Here is a 22,058-nt window from a genome sequence, read left to right on the forward strand (position 1 = left end):
GCATCAGGAAATTGCCTACCTGAGTTGCTGCTCCAGTCAAGTCTTCATTGGCCATTTCTGGGACTGAGCGCTAGAATCAGCAAAATGTCACATGGCTGTTACTTTTTCACTTTGAAACATTTTATAAATAACAGTCACCTACTTCTACTACTACTAACTTTAGCACATAAGGGAGCCACTTAAAATGCACAGTTTTGTAATACTTTAGCCCAAGCCACACTATTACTTTTTATCACACATTTTCCCACACAGACACTACAAATGTCCCATTGTCCATGCCTGCAAGGAAATTGTTAACATTTAAAAGTATTCTGTTTCCCGTTTTGAATGCAGTTCTAAATCTGTACACAATCAATCATTTCGGTATGTAGTGCACTAGTAAAACTGGCAATATCAGCATATGGGTATTTCTTTAATAAAGCTTGTCGGTAGTGTGATGTAAAGGTTGTATACCTTGATTCGAATGATAGGAACTAAGCCAGGCTGTGGAGCTCCCACTTGCTGCTGATTGACGTTTCCCCCGTTGGCCAGAGCTCCCTAATACACACGGAAGAAAAACACCCATTAGCTGTTATAAAGAGAAAGCCTTTGAAGATGCCACTTTATCGGTCTGTGACATGAGCTGGATCTATGGCCTTTGGGGAATATATATATATATATATATGTATGTATACCTGTCTTATATTTGGGTTGTCATTCTGCATTCTGAAATATGACTCCATAAAATAATACCCAGAGTGGGTTGTACACACAAAAAAACAGGCATGCTAGGTGTTGTAAAAGGAGCTTGAATGAAGTAAATTGAAGTATCAATACACGCTGAACACGCAGGCACTGATTTTAAGATTTTACCACCAGCTGTTGCAGCAGTTGCGCGACTTCAGGGGAGACTGCCACACCCTGCTGAGCTGCCACACCCTGCTGAGCCGGGACACCTGGCTGTGGCAGTAAGAACCTTAGGCCTCCAGGAGCCAACTGTGAATGAAGATTAGAGACGTTAGATTAGAGATCACTGAACTGCCTTGTGTCTGCGGAGGGATAACTGGTTGAATATTTATTGTCAGCCAGAGTTACTCTTTGCACCCATTTAGTTGCACTTGTGGAGTATAACCTGTGTGGTGTATATATGTGTGTGTGTGTGTGTGTGTGTGTGAATATCTGACTTAATATAATTATCAGGTTTACCTGCTGTACTACTGTGCATGGCTGCTGTTTGTGGATTGATGGTCACACAGTGTTACTCTCTGTGTTCATACATTGCACTTGTGGAAAGCTGAGACTATAGCCTGGGTCTGTGATTCTGTCACACCTGGTGAGTTACCTTGGATAAATACATCAGTTAAATTAATGTTATATTAGTGGAATGAATACATTATATATACTGTTTTGTGTGTGTGTGTGTGTGTGTTTGTGTGTGTGTGTATGTCAATATATTGTTACATTCAGTTCAATCATCATCAATATTCTACATGCCCATATATCAGAGTCCAAGTTGATGTGCTAATAACAGTTAACAATGTGCTCACCTGTACAACCTGTGGCTGTCCAGCTAAACCTGCGCCATTCAATAAGCCTGGATTCAGTCCATTTCCCAGGGGTGCGAGCAGGGTTATTTTCTTCAAGAAACGTGAGAATGATTAAGGCACCAAACAAGTAAGGGTTTTCATATCAAACAACCCAAGGCTTCTTCATGTAATATTTAAGTGCAGGTGTTGTGCTATTAAAGACAGTAGAGCATGATTCCTACAACTGAAATGATCGAATTGGAATCAATTTGTAAAAAAACATGATGTTGTTACTCTGTTTTACAACCAAAAGCTGCATTAAGTGTTAGTACATGTTAGATGTTTCTCTGATAAGAGTAAACAACTCTGCTAGGCTGTTAAGGATGGTGGAGCGCTATTACAACACCAGTTAGCAGCCAGTCATTGATTTGTGAAATGGATTCAATCACATAAATGGCAGTGAATGGCATTAATGATAAAATGTACACTCACCCCTGCTCCAGCCTATAGATGGAAGAGAACACATAGACTTGTTAAATGAACACTGGACTGTACACATATATGGCAACAATTACAACAATCTGGAAAACATGTATGTTACAGATGGGCCATAGGATTATACTCACATGAGAGATGGCCGCTGAGCCACAGAAGAAAACTAAAAACAGTGCAAGCTTCATTTCTTCAGTCTGAATCTTGACTAGACAAACACAAAGACAGCATGTGTTTGCAATGTTCAATTTTGGTTTTGTCCACAGCTGGTCCCACACATGCATCTACTCAATCAATAGTGAAGGCTGTGGAAAATGAGCATGAAGCTAATATAGGAAACTCCAAGTTAAAAATGTTTAATAACTTCTCTTTCAAACTCTGATATTGCTGCATGTATAAAAATCCTCACATACAGACAAATGTGGAAAAACCAATAACCTACGATATGTTACATAAAGCCTGTAAAGTATATCAGAAGAAGTTTTACTTTTTGCATAAATCAGCTCAACTGTATTCCTCTGGGCTCTTTGTGGTTTGACTCTACAGTAGCATCCCCCCTTTATCTGGAGTTTTTGATTAATGGCTCATTCATTTATCCTGGGCATATTTTACTGGCCTGCATTGAAACTCCTGTGAAGTTCGGATAAGGTATTGCAGTTTGTGAACTATAATTCAGTTTCTTCATTTAACACTGTTCAGAACAAACATAATTGTTCCATCCAAAATTCCACAATATTAACTGTATGCTATTCAACAAGATAATTTCCTTAAAGGTCAGATTGCATATTTTGCATGAATAGAGCCACTAGATTAACAAAACAACCAAACTGGTAGAACCATAGTAAAAATAATTACCTTTTTTTCGATGCAGTTGGATGTATCAGGTGTGTCATACACGATTGCTAGACAAGAAATCTTCAGTGTTTTCCTCCCTGGTAAATCTCGCCTTTTTAAATATATTTTTCCAGGCTCACAGATGATGAGCAACCAATCAGCACTGAGGATGCTGTCATGATTCACCAGATGTGTCACATAATTATCCCCACCACATTCTATTCAGAATTTGATGAAAAAAGGTTAACAAACTACTGCCGTAATGCTGTAATGGTACTCATAGATTACTAAATTAGTTACACATGAGGTCATTCTTGCTTTAAGTCCATAATAGTGACCCCCCCCCTCCACCAACTAATATCATTGTGCACAGTCATTGTAGAACAGGAGTAAACATTTATTACAAGGAAACTTATATGTTTGACATTAATATATTCTACATTTTGATTATTTCAATGCACATTTGTAAGTGTAAATGCAATAGGGGTTGCAGTAATTCATCATCTCCTATACTGAACTCTTCTCATGGGTTCTATATTCCATTCAAGATGAAATAAATGTAATTTATAATTAAGATACAAATACAGTGCACATTTGCTTTTCTGCACTAATCACATTATGTTTGCATCCATTTGTCTACCCTAGGAAGATTTTAATATACACTTGACATACTTGTGTATTATGTTCAGTGTATACAATGTGCAATGTACCAGCAGGTAAGTAAATATGTTTTTGTTAGAAAAAATAAAAGCTTTTATATACTCAGTTTTTTTCTGGCAACCGTGTAATTGCCCACATTATTGAACAACATATTTGATTGCATTTAATATAATACTGATTGTCTGTGTGATCCTAATTTTCAGTGAGAGGGGACCATATCCCTCTGTGCTTAATGTTTTACCTGTAAACAATTGTTTGATGTATACATTATACATATACATAAATTAAAAAATCTAAAATTAGACCCACACACTTCCTTTCAGAATCTTCCATTTCTTTCAACTGCACACATTACTCTTTTAAAAGCAGTAGACTTAGTTTTACCATTTAAACTTCTGCTTTAAAAGATACAAATATTACTTTCATATTTTTTTAAACTATTTTTTTTTCTTATTGATTCAGTTCTCCATCAGGACCCTATTGTTCCATGCTCTAAGTGTAGTTGGTGTAATGTGACTCAATGCGTGCATCCACAAGTTTTTCACCAAGGGGATTAAGAGCAAGTTGTGAGCGTTTCCAAGCTCCTAAAATGTAGCTTAATGTTCTTAAGTCGTATATGAGGAAGCTTGCTTTGTTCTTTATGGTCAGATTATCTCATATGGAAATGAAATGATATCTATAATTAACAGGTTTATATGAGTAGAGTACAGTGCCTAATGATAGACTGGGCTGAGGTCTGGTAAGTGCATTTCAATCTGATAAGATGTGTTTCTGCAATATGTATGTGTATATACTCACAAACCTTCCGCAGCTGTAGTGGTACAGTCGTTTTCATATTTCAAAAACATCTGACCCACTTTATTATTCCTCGGTTTTCCATGTTTCCCCCTTCCCATTGCTTCATTTAACAACTTGCATCAGGAAAGCACACACTCAAGGCAGACACTTATGGGCAAGCCGTATTCCTGCATGGGAAAAGTACATTTCCCACACGGTACAGCTTTTGTAGGTACATGGCTGACAGGTTTTTTTTCATCAGCTGTTGTCAAATGTCCAATGACACTCACACTGAGATTGCTCCTCAGGTTGTTCAGTACCATTATGCAGTATTACTGTTCTGCTTTTGGGTGTCTGCACAGTGTGTAAGGGATTAATAATTCGTTTCAGATTGTGTACATTTGAAGGAAGCCCAGTAAACATGCTGATGTTGACCCACCATTGGCCAGCAGATGGTACGTAGCACATGGGACTAATTTTGGACCCAGTGTTGTCTTAATAACAACCTTGATTAATTTTAGGGGGTAATGGAGGCCAAAAAGGTTACTTTCCATACACAGTGTGAAGAAAAACACTTCAAAGATGATGTCACTGTGTATCAAGATGATCAGCACAATAATGTGTAATGCAGAAGCGGCTCATGGCCATTAATACTGGTGTTGCGAATAATACTGGTGACCCTGAATCCCTGAATTGCTAACCATACCCACTTTTGAAATCAATATTTGAATATTGACATTAAAACTAAATGGAATTCAGGCAAGGGGAAAGTCACCTGTGACTGAATTTTAGGCTTTAAGAGAGACAGTAAATAGCCGACATGAGACCATTGCAGCTAGCAGCCCACAAAACGGTTGCCTACATACTTTAAAAGATGGATTTCCTTTATCCTTTAACCCAAGTGTCCCCTACCAAAAAAGCCACGAGGATAAACTAAAGTCTAAAAATAGCCTACTCCAATTAATATTTAGTTTCACAACATTAAGAAGGGTATGTTAATTTGTAAATTGACAAGAAATAGGTTCAGCCTTCAAGAGAAAGAGGGTCTCATCGTACCATGCACTTGAAATGTCCTGTTGAATGTTTCCCCTTGTCCTTTGTTTGTTGAGTAATATTAATGTCTTGTCTGTTGGCGCCAAACTGCTTAATTAACAACTGACAAAAGAGACCGGTGGAGGGCTCAGAGTTGTGGAGTGTTGGGGGCAGACACTTGGTTGCCCCGAGGAGTCTCTATTAGCACTTCCTGCAGTTTCCATTTTTGACCACAGGCACCGCCATGCCTGCTGGTTTAACAGGGTCCATATGAAGGAGCTGTGCCTGTATTAATGGCACTATAATTGATAAAGGCGTTGATTGCAGACAGGTTAATCAAGTGTCCGGGTATATCTGGATTCGGGGCCCATTGGAGTGACCACAAGGTATGAATGAGGATAATTAAAGGAGAGAGTTGGGGGCCAACAGAGGCACAGTGTGAGAAAAACTGTAGATGTTTGTCTTGACTAGGTAGAGACCACAGAACAACTGGCCACTATGTCCTAATAAAGTGGACCCGTTTTCTTATGTAACATTTGTAAGTTAACAGTATATATATATATATATATATATATATATATATATATATATATATATATATATATATATATATATATACAGTGAGGGAAAAAAAGTATTTGATCCCCTGCTGATTTTGTACATTTGCCCACTGACAAAGAAATGATCAGTCTATAATTTTAAGGGTTTTGCCACCAAGTACTAAGTCGAAGGGGTCAAATACTTATTTTCCTCATTAACGTTTTTCTGGATTTTTTTGTTGTTATTCTGTCTCTCACTGTTAAAATACACCTACCATTAAAATTATAGACTGATCATTTCTTTGTCAGTGGGAAAACGATCAAATACTTTTTTCCCTCACTGTATATATATATATATATACAGTACTGTGCAACATTTTTGACAGGTGTGAAAAAATGTTGCAAAGTAAGAATGCTTTCACAAACTATATGCCTACAAAATCCTGACTTTTTGCAAGTGTATCTAGAAGAATTGATGCTGTTTTGAAGGCAAAGGGTGGTCAAAGGGTATGTTATTTTTGAGACCCAAAAATAGTCAAGCTTTTTGGTGTTCATAGCCAATCCCCCCCACTCCTGCCACATCAATAATACTTTTTAATTATTTACTCTTCATGGAATGGTCCAAACATACAATATTTTCAGTTTTCCATAGATTTTATTTGTTAGCAACAACTTTTACAGAAAACAAAACAAAGCAAAACATAAACGTTCATGATGTAATTGCCTGTTGCTTGAGAAAATCCTGAATATAATTGTACCACTTCAATGTAATGGTTATAGCCCTTATTATAGGGTAGCAACTACATACTAATGTTCAAGCTCATCCAAAACAGAGAATACAATGAATACCACAGTGATATAATGTGACATTAAAGAAAGGTAGAATGCAATAGCACATAAACAGCTGATTTCACAGACCGCTACTGTCACTGGTATAGGACTACCCACCTAAAATACCACTGGATACTCAAAGACCAGTGCGAATCTTGGCATGTTGGACCAGCCCAAAGTAGAATTAATTTGCAAACTAAGCAGAATTAGATTAATCTATGGAGCCTTCCATGAATTAGATTTGATTTGGTTGATTGACTGCATTAGAAGCCGGTGTACTTGGGTAGTCCCCTCGCTGTCCTGCAGTGGCGGTGGGCTGCGGTGCACTTGGTTGCATCTGGGCAAAAAGAGTAATCCAAATAAAACATTACCAACACAGCTGATATTTCAGAGTACATCTAATAAAGGAAGGAAGGACAAGTAAGAGACAAAACGTATCCACAAGTGTCCCACCTGATTTGCTGCACCACTCCAGACTTGAGGGCCCATTCCAGGGATGAAGCGCTAAAAATGAGTGTTACACAGTTGTTTATTTCTATAATATGTAACCTTTTCATTGTGGGAGGTTTTACAGTTCCTTCATGAATAGCAGTTGCCTTGGACAAGGACTACTACTACTACTACTGGAGCAAAGAGAGATAAGACATTGGTCTGTAAATTAACTCACCAAACACATTCCTATTAGTCATACACATTTCCACCACACGCACTAAAAACACAGTATTAGCCATAATTGCAAGGGAGTAATTCCCATATAAAGACATTTCCTTCTCTGGTGTTAGATTGCAATTTGAAATCTGGACACATTCTACTGTTCAGATGTGTAGTGTATATGCCATGAATATCAGCATAGAAGTTGTCATAGATAAATTAAGTGTGATGTGAAAGTTGTATACCTTATACCGTGTGAGAGGAATTTGGGGGGTCTGTGTAGCTGCCACTTGTGGCTGGTTGACATTTCCAGTATTGGCCTGAGTTGCCTAATAAACACAGGAACAAAGACACTGGTCAGAGTGGTTGGAGTTACAGTGCATTCCCCTCAGATTGACCAAGCCTTTCAAAATGCAATCATTTTGGGTTCTGCCATGATCTGTTTCTGGGCTGTTTCTTTTGGAGAATTCAAATCACTCTGAGCAGTATTGTTGAAAACTGCAGTGAGATGTTTGATCAAGCACCAGTATGAACTGGTTGTGGTCACTATTGCTTTGGTTATAATCTCATTTTCTGTTCACCTTGTAATCTCCACTGCTACGCCAGACTTGAGTGAGAAACTTAACATTATTAACCAGTGTTCCTCAGGCTGATGTTGAATTATGTCCCATCATATCATTCAAATAATAATATATACTGTAGTATGCCTGCATTAGTGCTATTATACGTTAAATAATGAATTCCCTTGGGTAAGGTGGGTCACTAACTGGTTCTCCTGAGTGCCTGAGGTGTGACTGTTACCTTTACAAACTGAAGGCTAGCACCTGTTCAATGCAGTGCACTAACTGATGAATATTAATGAACACCACTGTACATTACCATAGCTGGCTGTGGGAGATTGTTTGCCCATGGCTGGGCAGCTGCAGCATTTGCTTGAGGTGGCAAAATAATGTAAGGCAGTCCCTGAAAATAAACAAACACATCATTTTATTTTTTATGTATCAAAGCAGCATTTTCCTGGACAAATGCAAGAAGCTCATTACCACAAGAACATGGACACATTTTTTAAGAAATTTTTGGGTTTCGCTTACTTGCCTTTTGAAAGTCATTGAAATAAACCCATGAGTGTGCCTTTTTGTGTAAAAGAAAAATGGATATCCCATTGTCTTTGGAAATTAAAACATAAGCTCTAGCAGTTGAAGACATCAATTCAAACAATCCATGTAGACACTGAGGTTTTAAGGTTTATTCCAGCTTTTGCAAATACTGTATGTGTGTCTGTAGGTCATATGTTATGTTCAGTTCAATGTGTTAATGCTTTATTCTATATGCCCAAAATTCAACAGCAGAATCTGTGGTTCCAGAATGCTTACCTGTAGGATCTGAGGTTGTGCAATTAAACCGGCTCCATTCAAATAGACTGGATTCAGTCCACCTCCAAACTGCCCTTGATTCAGTCCACCTCCAAGCAGCCCTGGATTCAGTCCACCTCCAAGCAGCCCTGGATTTAGGCCTGCGACCAATTTTACTTTCTTCAAAAACAATATAAATGATTAACACATCAGCCTAGAATTTAATATTTCACATTTGCATGAGTGGGAGCTCATGGGAGACTGGCACACCCAGCCGACCCACGATGCATGGCTGTGGCAGTACGATACACGGGCCTCCAGGAGCTAACTGTGAAAGGAGTTTAGAGATGCATTTCACTGTATTAACTGCCTTGTGTCTGGAGTCACCCTTCATATCACATGCGTGTCAGTGCATGCTGAGATATCTGGTTCAGTACTTCCTGTCAGACAGTGCAACTTCTTTGCATTCTTCTAGCAGTTGTTGTAGACATGTAATCATACACTTACAGTGTCATGCTTTTTGCACACCTTGTACGTTGCTTGAGATAAAGGCACAATAAATAATCAACAGCTAAATGAGTAATATACTGTGTGATATGTATATAATGTGTGTCTGTACGTCTATATTTTATGTTCAGTTCAATGTGGTCAGGATTTATACTATATGCCCGTAATTCAACAGTGGTTTCAGAATGCTTACCTGCAGGATCTGAGGTTGTGCAATTAAACCTGCTCCATTCAATAAATCTGGATTAAGTCCGCCTCCAAGCAGCGCTGGATTCAGTCCACCTCCAAGCAGCGCTGGATTCAGTCCACCTCCAAGCAGCCCTGGATTAAGGCCTGCGACCAATTTTACTTTCTTCAAAAACAAGATAAATGATGTCAGACTAGCATTTTATTTTATGTATTTTTTAATTGTTTGTGTCTCCAAATATCAAAGAAGTAGCTCCAGAGCATTATTTCTACTGCTGAAATTACCAATTTGGAATACATTTTTAAAACACTCTAAACACTATGTTTTCTAACTTTGGTTTTAATATTATACTCTTCCCTGCAGTCGGAGGATACTCCCTGTTGCACGGTTTTAAAAACCATAAGCTGCATTAAGCTAAACATTTTTGATTTTGCTCTGATAACAAAAAGCACTCCCAATTCTGTCTTGTAATACTGCCCGGTCAGTGCTCTGCTGTTAAAGATGGTAGAGCACTATTTATTCTACATGCATATAGCTCAGAGTCCAAGTCGATGTGCTAATAATGGTTACCAGTGTCCTCACCTGTAAAAGCTGTGGCTGTCCAGCTAAACCTGCCCCATTCAATAGGCCTGGATTCAATCCATTTCCCAGGGGTGTAAGCAGGGTTATTTTCTTCAAAAAAACATGTAAATGATTAATGCACCAAATTAGTAAAGGTTTTCATATTGAATGCTGCTGCTTTTCACATACAGCAGTATCAAACAACTCAAGGCTTCTTCGTGTAATATTTAAGTGCAGGTGTTGTGCTATTAAATGTAGTAGAGCATGATTCCTACAACTGAAATCAATTTCTAACACACACTAAACAGAACGATTCATAACTTATATTTGAGTATTTCTTCCCTGGAGAGTGGTACTCCCTTTTATGATGTTTTACAACCAAAAGCTGCATTAAGTGTAAGTAAATGTTAGACATTTCTCAGATAAGATTAAACAACTCCTTCTTGTAATATCTACCTGCCAGTGCTGTGCTGTTAAGGATGGTGTAGCACTATTACTACTCCCCCTCTTACTAACAAGTCATTGATTTTGGAAAAAGGTTAAATAATATATGAATATATATGAATATCCATGAATGATAATGTTCACTCACCGCTGCTGCAACCTATGGATGTAAAAGAACACATAGACGTGTTAAATTATAGAATATGGTAGTACAAACAAAAAAATCTAGAAAACATGTATGTTGCAGATGGTACATTAATTTAGGATTATACTCACATGAGAGATGGCTGCTGAGCCACAGAAGAAGACTAAAAACAGTGCAAGCTTCATTTTTCAGGTTGAATCCTGCTTAGAAAAAATGCAAAGGCGGACTAAGTTTTCACTTGCAAAGTACAGTTACTCTCTCATAATAATCTGCCAAATGAAATACTGTTTTCACAATCTTTTTTCTGTTACATAGTTACCTTACAGTAAGAAAAAAACATTACAATTTTTGTCCTTTATAACTTTAATTTTGTTCAAACAAACATTACGGTATCAATATTTAATTATATGTAATTTTGGTCATTTTAACTCATTCACTCATGTTTCTATAAACATTTGTTAGTACACACCAGACAAACAGAAATGCTACCTGAATAAAACAGTCAAATCTGTAGAATGATGTCAAAAGTACATTACCTCTTTTTGAGACGTATCCGTTGTTTCACTCACTGATTGCAAGAGAAGATGTTTAATGTTTTGTTTGCTGGAAACCTCCTCTTTTTAAATATATTTCTTCCAGTTTACAACTGAAGGATAGCCAATCAGGATTGAGAATTCTGTTGTGATTCATCAGCTCATCACATAATTATCCAAACCACATTTTCCTCAAAATCTTTTGAATTAAAAAAGAAAAAACTACTGCAATGTTGCAAAGCAATTTTCTGGATCATGAAATAGGCCTTGTGTGAAGTCATTCCTGTTTTAAACCCAGAATAATCCCTATTTTTCAAATTTATATGACCATTCTTAGACATCAGGTAAACACACATTTCAAACATGTGAGTGGGATTAAAGAGGGATTAAAATCAATATATATATTTTTTTAGAAAGAATATGATATTAACACATTCTTGAAAACAATCAATACCTGTATTTTGTGTTTGTGAGGAATGACACATGAAGCTGAATGCTATTCATGAATATCTTCAGCAAATTCGTTCACATTAATAGCAGGAATTACTCTTTTTGGTTAAAATTAAACTTCTGATGCTTCATTTGAAACTTACAAACTGATTTTCCTTTTAATTAAGCTGGGTTTAATTTGCCTGTTTCCACAGACAAAGGGTTATTTAAAACAACAATAAATGACTAATTTCAAGATAGGAACAGAAGATATTAAAAATACTTCAACTTCCAATTTGCGGTATTGTACCGGAACTGAAAGTGTGCTATGTTTGTAAAGTTGATTTTCTTAATGGTTCAACTCCAGACATTTTCAAAATTTTCCTGTCACACTTGCATGAATCTATAAACAACTGCTGTGCTTCATATGTGAGTCTCAATCATGCCAAATGTTGTGCTTGAAGTGAGAAATATAAACAGGTCAGGCTGCATTACAACAGCGGTCTTACACAGATACGTCTTTGCCCTGTTTGATGTATTTCTTAGGGACTGTGTTGCTGTCACAGCTAAGGGTGGCCAATTTAGCTGGAGCTCTATCGACCACGCCACCCTCTGTTTAACGAGGGAGGGAACTCGTGCCACCAACCACACCCCGCGCGCAGGTTTGGCCCAGGACCCCAGAACACCACAATAGACCCAAGTTGTATTTATTCCAATAAACAGAAATGAAAGCAGGGCATGAAGTCTGCAGTCATAAAACAGTGTGCAAATTAACAATCATAATGATAATAATGAATACGAAGGTGAAGAGAATCAAAACACAAGAATAAAAAGCAATGTAATTCTAAACAATATACACACAACCATATTGTATAACGTGAAAGTGAAAAGTAAATATAATAGTGATTAAACAGCTCATTAATACCGTCCGTGACATTGCTATCCAAGCTCTCCAATAATGCAGCTTGCTCTTAGTACGAGCTTCATGCTGCACGATAAAGCGATCATTACAAAATCCCATCAAACAATGCAGCACTAAACACATTCACATAGACAGCAGAGGAAATGAAAGAGAAGTTTGCATCATAGTGTAGCGATCTCAAGCCTCACTAGGAGAGCTGGGCCTTTTAGTGATGCGGTAAGATTGCTGCTTTGTGGTGCGGGAGAATGGGGTTCGAGTTCCCATCATGGCCGCTACCCCCTAAATGTTACAATATATTGTATACTTTCCTGTTTATTCCATGCTTTCAAGAAAATAAGTTTGGATTTTGGGGTATGTTCAAAGCCATTGAGAGCCTTACACAACAGACAAGTCCATGTGGACAGAAATTATTAGGATGGCACTGTTGTAATCAAGCCTTACTTATTTAAATTTGTCACAGAAATCACAACTTTTGTCAAGACTGAATCGTACATGTAAACACAACCAATCCTCACCTAGGCTCTACTGGCAACGGGCATCCTGTAACCCCAGTATATCCCCCCTTTTCACCACAAGAATTGAGAGCAAACAGTGGGCATGCTCCCAGCCTTTCTCAAACTGCAGATGAAGCACGCTGCTTTGTTTGCTTTTTATGGTCAGATTATCTCAGATGGAAATTAAATGATATCCTGTAAAATAATTATCAAGTGTATATGAGTAAAGTAGAGTACATAATAACAGGCTGGGCTGAGGTCTGATGAGTGCGGCTGAGTCTGAACAGCTGTGTTTCTGAAATATGCACCCAAGGCAAGTGCCAGAGCAAATCAGTTGAATCCCATTGTCACTGGAGATACGCAGGGATGTCGAAGGATTTTGGTTTTAACTTAAAAGACTCAAGTGGGATAAAGTGGCATTACTCTTAGAGAGCCTAAGATCATATGGTGTGACCTTTTCTGTCATTGAATGTGCCCTTCTGCTAAAAATAAAACAAAGCAAGCCTTAGCTTTATTGTTTTTTTCATGCTTTAAAAATAAAGGTGCAAAATTACATTGAATTCTTGAAGTGTTAATAGTAATTAAAAGAACATGGCAATACTGACTTTATACACCAATTTGCATGAAATTAAACTACTAGACTTAAGTTTGAAAATGTTATAAAGCTCTAAAAATTATTAATAAGCAGAATAGCATTGATTCTTGGTAATACCATATTATAGGCTGTCCTTTAGTTGTTTTTGCTTTGGGTTTTCATTGTATCCTATCATTATTGATGATAGAAGTTTCCAGCACATTTGACTTTGGGTCCATTGACTTGAATGTAAAGAAAATATATGGACATATGGACATTCCTCAGGCTAGCTATATATTGTATGAAGCTGTATTTCTGTGTTGTTGAAATTGTTTTAGAGAGTTGTAGTAGATGTTTATTGTTGATCAGCTGAAGTTAATGGAATTCAAGAGTTGGTAACATATCACTTAATGAAGAGAAGTAGAGACTGTGAAGGCCATAGGTGATTGAAATATTTATGTTTTGTAAGTTATTATTTCAATTTTGGACTTCTAAGCCAAATTGTATTTGTTTATTTAATTAGAAAGTTTAATATATGGTTAAAATCCTGGTGTAGGGAAGCGGTCTTTAAATTTATGGAGCATTTGTCTTTCTTCTGGAATAGATGGGACCTGTACAAACAGGATGGTCTACAGCTAAACAAAAGGGGCTAATGCATTGGGAGAGCGTATGTGCAGAGTAATTGAGGATATTTTATACTAGGGACCAGGGGGTCAGGGAGCTCTGACAATGGGAGATGTTCCGCTAAGGAAAGAAGACAAAGGGAAACTGCTAGTAGCAAAGTCCTGAAGTGTTTGTACCTCAATGCCAGGAGTATAAGGAACAAGATGTTAGACCAAGAAGCCACAGTGCTGGTGGGTGACTATGATGTTGTAGGAGTGACAGTTGAAAGGATACACACAGTTTAGGAGAGACAGGCAAAATCGAAGAGGTGGTGGGGAAGCATTATATGTCAGAAACGACACTGAGGCAGAAGAACTCAAATTAGATCCTAGTAATGAAACAGAATTTTTGTGGTTTAAACTCTTGAATAAAAGATCCGGAGGATTAGCGGTAGGAGTGTGTTACAGACCACCCAACTCAGATATTCAGAAAGATGCTGCATTGTACAGTGTAATCAGGACTGCATGTAGCAAGGATGTGGCTGTTATAATGGGGGATTTCAATTTCCTGAACATAGACTGGGAAAGCCCAGTTGGGACTACAGAAGTAGAAATAGAAATGGTTGAGATGGTAAATGACTGCTTTCTAACTCAGTTCGTCAGGGAACCAACCAGAGAGTGTGCATACATTGATTTGATATTTTAAAATGACCAAGACAGAGTCAGAGGGACACTAGTCAGAGAACCAATGACAAACTATGATCACAATATGGTTACCTTTGAGGCATTCTTTCTACAATTTTAGAAAAGCAAACCTTGAAGGTATGAGGTGGCACTTAGAAGCGGTAGACTGGAGCACATTGGATACAGATTCAATTGAAAATGTATGGATATATATTTTAAGAATATACTACTAGAGGCTCAGGAGAAATTGAGGGCAAAATGCCCCAAGAACAAGCAGGAACTAAAGACAGCTGCAGTGCAGGCCTGGCAGAGCATCACCAGGGAAGAAACCCAGCATCTGGTGATGTCTATGGGTTCCAGACTTCAGGCAGTCATTGACTGCAAAGGATTTGCTACCAAGTATAGAAACTCACAATTGAATTAATGATTATGTTACTTTGTCCAAATACTTTTGAGCCCCTAAATTGGTGGGACCACATATAAAAATGGGTGTAATTCCTACACTGTTCAACCAATTTGGATGTAACTACCCTCAAATTAAAGATGAAAGTTTGCACTTGAAGCACATTTTTTCCTTTCAAATCCATTGTGGTGGCAAAATGATGATAATTGTGTCACTGTCCAAATATTTATGGACCTAACTGTATGTATTTTACTTGTTTGTACAGACGGGTGACAGATTAAAGGAAAAACAAACATAAAGTGTCTCAGTAAGATGTTGGGCACCACGAGCCACCAGAACAGCTTCAATGCTCTTTGCACAGATTCTACGAGTCTCTGGACTCTACTGGAGGGATGAACACCATTCTTCCAAAAGATATTCCCTCATTTGGGGTTTTGATGATGGTGGTGGAGAGCGCTGTCTAACACGCCGGTCCACAATCTCCCATAGGTGTTCAAATGGGTTGAGATCTGGTCACTGCGAAGGCCATAACATATGATTCACATCATTTTCATACTCATCACACCATTCAGTGACCCTCGTGCCCTGTGGATGGGGCATTGTCATCCTGGAAGAGACCAGGATAGAAAAGGTTTCACCATAGGATAAAGTTGATCACTCGTTGAATAACTTGGTAATGATTTTCAGTGACCCTAAGTGGACCCAAACCATGCCAGGAAAATGCCCCCGACAGCATAATTGAGCCTCCGGACCCCCTCACTGTAGGGGTCTAGCAGTCAGGCCTGTACCGTTCTCTTGGTGTCCCACACATGCACTCATCTGGTGATTGAACAAGTGCAAATGGTGTTCAGGAATGTTGATTGATTGATAGAAGGGAACTGTGAGAAGTGACTGGCAAGGAAGGGTGACAGTGACATCTAATGGGGACATGTGGAGGTGCATTTAGACAGGGATTGTGACAGCATGGTAGGATGTTAATTGCTTAATTGTATCATGCAGTACACCTCTTTGGAGGCATCTGCATTTATTATGTTCCTCCACTGATTTATTCAGGTTTTTCCTTTAATTTGTCACCCGTCTGTATATATGTATGTAGGTATGTAGTTTTAATTTATTTTATTAAGCTATATGCATTTAAATGCCACTAATGACATGCATCATTAATTATCAAAAGAACAAAGATCACACAATTAAGTTATTATGTTGACATAAATTATAGTTTTTATGTAAAAAGTATGCAGAAAAATATAATAAAATAATAATAATAATAATAATAATAATAATAATAATAATAATAATAATAATAATAATAATAATAATTCTCCTATAAGGAACCAGACTTTGGAGGCAGATAACTTGTTAGGTTAGGATTCTTTATTTAGCAGTTTAATACATGGTAAAATTACACTAGGCAATTTTAAACAAGTTGTTTTCATATCATATCTATCTTAGGTGTTCTTAATAACCAATACAGTTTTATATCTATATCTACTGATTAGTGGAACATTGATGTATACTGAGATACACTGTTAACTCCACTGCTCCTTAAGTTCAGATGAACATCATGGCAGCTCCTGGAGTATCTAAGGAAAGGGAAGAAACAGATGACCAAATTACACATACACACTGACATTCTTTATACACGGGAAGCTGTGTTTTATCTCTGGGTTAGGCCCCGATGATCTAGGCATTTAATTCTTCATTTAATCCCCTCTGTGGTGGGAGGCCTTGCTGCACTTCAGAATGCTTTAAAAGACGTACACAAATACACGGAACTAAGGAAGTGGTGCTGGGGATCATGCATTAACATCTCTATTGTGTGATTGCACTGAGGTCTACAGGGCAATATGTGTAAGGAAATAGATACTAGACCCCATTATCAGAGTATCTTTGAGCTTTAGTGAAACAATAAATACATGAACAGTAGATAATGAGCTTGTATGACATAGATATAGCATGAATGAAACAGGCATGCAACATTTTACATTGTACTGTATACCTTTGAGTTTGTAGGTGGGTCAGTTGTTTGTGAATACAGGGGCAACGGGGTAGCAGTAGCAGCAGCAGCAGGATCCATTGACCCAGTAACAGCCTATGAACACACATTCAAGAGAGCTGTATTAAGAATACTTTAATTTTCATTGGAGACCATCCATTAATGGATGACCGTAACACAAATGCACATGATGTACACCAGTTTAAATGGATAGTACATGGTAAATGGTTGCTTTTAATGACAGTTAGCACTGTGTTAAATCATAAGTCATGGGACATTCATTCTTCAGGTCCTCTGCATGGAGACAGAATATCTCTAGCAAAGGTACTCACAAGGTCATCGTCTGAGCCCTCTTCAACTTCGAGATCCATTTTGGAGGAAAATAAAGGAATCTGTGAAAGGCATTAAAGATGTATGCTTAGCTATTGCTTTAAGTAAAAGCTGATGTGTGTGAAGCTGTGAGACAAATATTCCCTGAGACGTACCCTTAGGGCTTCTGCAAGTGACACTGTGGGGCGTTCATTTGTAAGTGGTGCAGTCTGGAAGGAAATAAGTCATTTGAAGACCCAGAAGACACTATAAATTAATGCAGTAAGGCAAGTACACAAACAGTTGTCATGTATACATATCAGTACTGCTTATCAAAAGGGTAGTATTCAGTTATACAGTATCACCAATCTGATGCATCCACTGTGACATTAACTACGGCTCATTCCCCCACAGGGGTAAAAATTATTGGATATACATGTAAACTTTATATACATGACATCTTAGTAACTATTTTCCATTTTAGAAATGTGAAAACTTTGACAACAGAGAAAGTATCTCAAATTACCATAACAGTAGTATGAGCATAGTATGTGGTGCAGCTGACAGAATAAAACTGAAACAGAACAAACAAGCAGAGATAACTTACTTCTTCTGCTTCTAAGCTTGACATTGGGTTTCCAGGTGCTGAATGCTGAAATAAAATATTAGTTTGTTAAAGACATCAGAACACTGGTGCTTGAATCCAGTCTTTTAAATAATTCATCATTTAATGTATCATTGTATCGTGATTCTGTTTCAAGCGAATGTAGTTAAAGGAGTTGGGGTAACCAAAACTTCCAGGGACAAGCGTGCCACCCTGCTTCAGCAGATCCTTCACACCTTGACTCTGACGGCTCCATTACCCACAGGCTGTGCAGCTGCTGCTAATTCAATCGCAGCCGCTGGTTGCTGGATGCAGTTTCCTCCCACAACTGGAAGGATCTACACAGGAAATATCACCAAAGTGATTATTTATCTTTGATTTTCCCTGGAAAATGTATCATTCTTGGAAACAAACAAATAGTCACATCCTGGAAGCTTTATTAGATAGGGGTTAAGACATTCTTTCAGGAATATTGTCAACAAAATCCTCAGTTTTCAGCAAAGGAAAGCTCTTCAGCACCCAGTATAGCACCCCTGTCTTTTCTCTTGTCATGTTCAATGGCAGTTCTCTTGCTGCTCTGTTGTGATATTGCTGGGACAGTAAGTACATAGACACATTACCTGTGCCTGCTGCCCAGGGGTCAGTATTTGTAATTGCTGTCCAGCTCCTGCTGCCCCCGCTGCTACAGCCCCATTCCCTTGTGGTAATAAAAACACAAAACCCTGCAAATGCAATCAAAATGGGAATAAAAAGCAAATATAAGAAACACAGGGCCTGCATTCATGCCATTTCTTATCTCAGTAATCTCTTCCAAGCAGTGTAAGAAGTATAATCATGATAATAGTTAACTGTTGTAGCATAACCACAGGTTTATTGTACAAACCATGGTAAAGTAGGGCAAACCATTACACAATCAGCTAAAAAACATGCAGATTTGCCATGAAAAATGGTAACTTACCATTAGCTTACTTATATGTTCTTAATATAAGGCTATAGTTAAAGTACCCTGATATAAGCTAAATCCTGCAAGTGCACTGTACATCTGTTAAATGTCTATTTTTATTTATTTATTTTATTTTGCTGTATGTTTGTTGTTTATCACTCTGTAAAGTGCTCTGTGGCTACCCTGTGAAGGGCGCTATACAAATACAAATTGATTGATTGATCAATTCTGGCATTCAAGAAAACAGGAGACACTTCTTCACACAGAGAGGCTTCACAATCTGAACAAACTCCCCAGCGATGTGTCTGAAGCTGAAAATTTGGTAACATTTAAAAACAGACTGGATAGGAGCCTTGGATCACTCAGTTATTAATGGACACCAAACGAGCACGATGGGGCGAATGGCCTCCTCTTGATTGGACACTTTCTTATGTTCTTATGATATATTGCACTTTTAACATGTTTACTGTGGTTGTACCATTTTACAGTGTTTTCTTATCGTTTTAAAATGCTCTTATTGTACTTTACTACACTAGACCATGGCAATAGCTTGATATATACTTCTTTTACTACTACTATACTACGTTTATTCATGGTACAGTGCAGTAAATCACTGTGAAGGTATGGCAAAACCATAGAAAACCACTTTAAAACCATGGTAAAAGTGCACAATGCCTATGGTAGGTTTACCAGGGTAGACTTGTATAAGGAAGTGGCTGGAACCTTACCCCATTGGGCAGCTGTATCAGTTGTCCTTGTAGCTGAGGGGTGCCAGCTTGCTGCTGTCCTACAGCAAGTAATTGAGCCTGCTGTAGACCCACCTGACCAATGCCTGGCTGCTGTAGAACGAAGGGCTGGAGCCCTGACACCATCTGTGAAGAGTCATTTCAATACATTTACTTACAGATGCAATAGAGGAGCATAACAACATGACCAAGGCAATAAACAAGAGAAGTTCATCTGACCCATCATGTCTCTTTGGTTGCAAAGTAGCCTAATGATCCAATAATCTCATCTCAGCTGGTTTTCTTTCTTTTAAACATTGAACCCAAGGAGTCAACTTCAATTAAATAGTTGGAGTTTGTTCTAAAACCCACACAACTCCCTGTGTGGAAAGGCATCTCATGTTTTCTGCCCTGATTGCGTCTCCTCAGTTGACCTTGTGGCATTGACTGTACAAACATGTAAGGTACTGCACTAAGAAGATACTCATCTTACACATTAGAGTTTAAACCTTAATCTGAACCTCACCCTTCCTATATACAGGTTTCAGTTCTGTCAGAGCTTGAACTTCCTTGCCAATATGTTCTTAGTCCCAGACTACATCAAACTTTAAACCTACCCTCACATACTGGTTTGTCATGGTCTAGTTTTGTTTCTCATTTGGGTCACATTTGTTTAACATTTAATTCCTATTTAATTTAATTTATGTTGGACACATAATACATAATGGAAGACAGTATGCTAATAATTTTGCAGCAGGAAATATGTAGTTTTACACTCTGAAATGTGAGTTATGAAGTGAAAGGCATGTACCTGTGCTATTTGCTGCTGCCCAAGCAAGGCTCCATTCAGGAGACCTGGGTTTACTCCATTTGCCACAACAGCACCATTTAACCCCAGAAGCTGAAAGAAGGAAAGTCCACAGCTATAACATCAACTGTATGAACATGTTCAATCAACTTATCACACTTAATACATTAATTAAATATAGAGAGTTGGAGACATTTTACAGCACTGAAGACTTTATGCAAGAGACGTCACACAACAAGTCTAATGAACTACAACAGAACAAGTCCAAGAGAACAATTAGTTGAACTTCCACTTTAGTTGAACTTTTTCCCTTGGTTTCTTGAAATGCATAGTGTGGTAAATATTAAAGTAAAAATGCTACTACTACTCATAATATTTATGTTAAAATTATGAGAGAGAGAAAATTTCATTACAGAAAAAATTAAAACATAATAAAGTTAATCTACCTCTACACTTGCAGACAGTGGCCCGGCATCCACCTAAAAATGAAATCGAAATTACAACCCAACATTGACTTGTTCATGGAGAATACAAGAGACATTGGTTATAATTAGTCTTTAAACAATGTTACACTTACCAGACATATGATGGTTTGGCAGATGAAAAAAAATAAACAAATAATCTTCATTTTGTATACTTCTCTAGAAATTGAATAAGCAGAAGAAGGAGAAAGAGAATTAAAATAAAAGTAAAATACACCACAGCCATAGGATCTGCTGAATATAATCTATTCTAGTTCAAATACAGTTCTGTGCATATTTGTGCAAACTCCTATTGTCTCTTTTGCTTTCTCTGTTAGAGATTGTGGATACTGTCCCTAAAATATTAAATTAAAATATTGCTAATTCTAAACACATTATTGAATGTCTGTTATAAAAAGCACACAATAGCAATAAGAATGCACAAATATATTTTGTTTACCTTAATTCACCAATGACCTGTGGAAAGAAAGTGAGAATGTTCTTCTGTCAAAGCACTCTCCCTTTTTAAAGAATTAATTAACAGATATCAACTGGTACTCAGCCAATCAGGACAGAGGGAACTCAACAATGATTCAGCATATATGCCGTTACCACCAGAACACGTGTTTAAGCATTAGGAGATCTAAACAACAATGTTCTCAGCTCCTTACTGTAATCTCTTAATGAACGGAGCCAGACAGCATGTTACTGAAGGAGTAAAAATAAACCTTTTTCATCCTGACATCTCAAAAATTGGTTGCAGTTATATTATTACTATTATGATTATGAGGATGATGTTTGATAATAATGATGATGATGATGATGATGATGATGATGATATATCTGAAATGGGTTGATGATGTCAGGAAATAATTTAGAAGAAAATACACAAAGATGCTAAAACAGTGCAAAACATTGCGGAGGTACAATAAATATGTGCAAATTGAGTAACAATTGGTTTTGTGTAAGGCATTGGGTGCAAAGAAATATATCCACCAGACAGCAATTAAACGTTATTTTAACTTCCATGTTATAAAGGCCATACCAGGCAGTT

At 37.7% G+C, this 22,058-nt stretch overlaps 2 protein-coding genes across 2 annotated transcripts; both read right to left on the reverse strand.

The window, feature by feature from the left end:
- Positions 1 to 6,480: 6,480 nt before the first annotated feature.
- On the reverse strand, positions 6,481 to 10,702 carry scpp9 (secretory calcium-binding phosphoprotein 9). Its single transcript, XM_066719531.1, has 9 exons — positions 10,649 to 10,702; positions 10,521 to 10,532; positions 9,950 to 10,039; positions 9,374 to 9,532; positions 8,695 to 8,853; positions 8,201 to 8,284; positions 7,567 to 7,650; positions 7,124 to 7,174; positions 6,481 to 7,007 (listed from the first exon to the last, which is right to left on the reverse strand). Exons 1-9 carry the CDS (start codon positions 10,700 to 10,702, stop codon positions 6,906 to 6,908), a joined length of 795 nt encoding a protein of 264 aa, XP_066575628.1. The 3' UTR covers positions 6,481 to 6,905.
- Positions 10,703 to 16,512: 5,810 nt separating this feature from the next.
- Positions 16,513 to 21,556, reverse strand: LOC136763985 (uncharacterized). The gene is made up of 12 exons (XM_066717816.1): positions 21,465 to 21,556; positions 21,121 to 21,184; positions 20,990 to 21,022; positions 20,547 to 20,636; positions 19,739 to 19,882; positions 18,688 to 18,789; positions 18,304 to 18,405; positions 18,071 to 18,115; positions 17,640 to 17,693; positions 17,487 to 17,546; positions 17,158 to 17,250; positions 16,513 to 16,741 (listed from the first exon to the last, which is right to left on the reverse strand). The coding sequence occupies exons 2-12, from the start codon at positions 21,169 to 21,171 to the stop codon at positions 16,721 to 16,723; spliced, it is 795 nt and encodes a 264-aa protein (XP_066573913.1). The 5' UTR covers positions 21,172 to 21,184; positions 21,465 to 21,556; the 3' UTR covers positions 16,513 to 16,720.
- Between the last annotated feature and the right edge of the window lie 502 nt (positions 21,557 to 22,058).

The sequence above is a fragment of the Amia ocellicauda genome, chromosome 12, assembly GCF_036373705.1.
Source record: "Amia ocellicauda isolate fAmiCal2 chromosome 12, fAmiCal2.hap1, whole genome shotgun sequence".
Taxonomy (NCBI): Eukaryota; Metazoa; Chordata; class Actinopteri; order Amiiformes; family Amiidae; genus Amia; species Amia ocellicauda.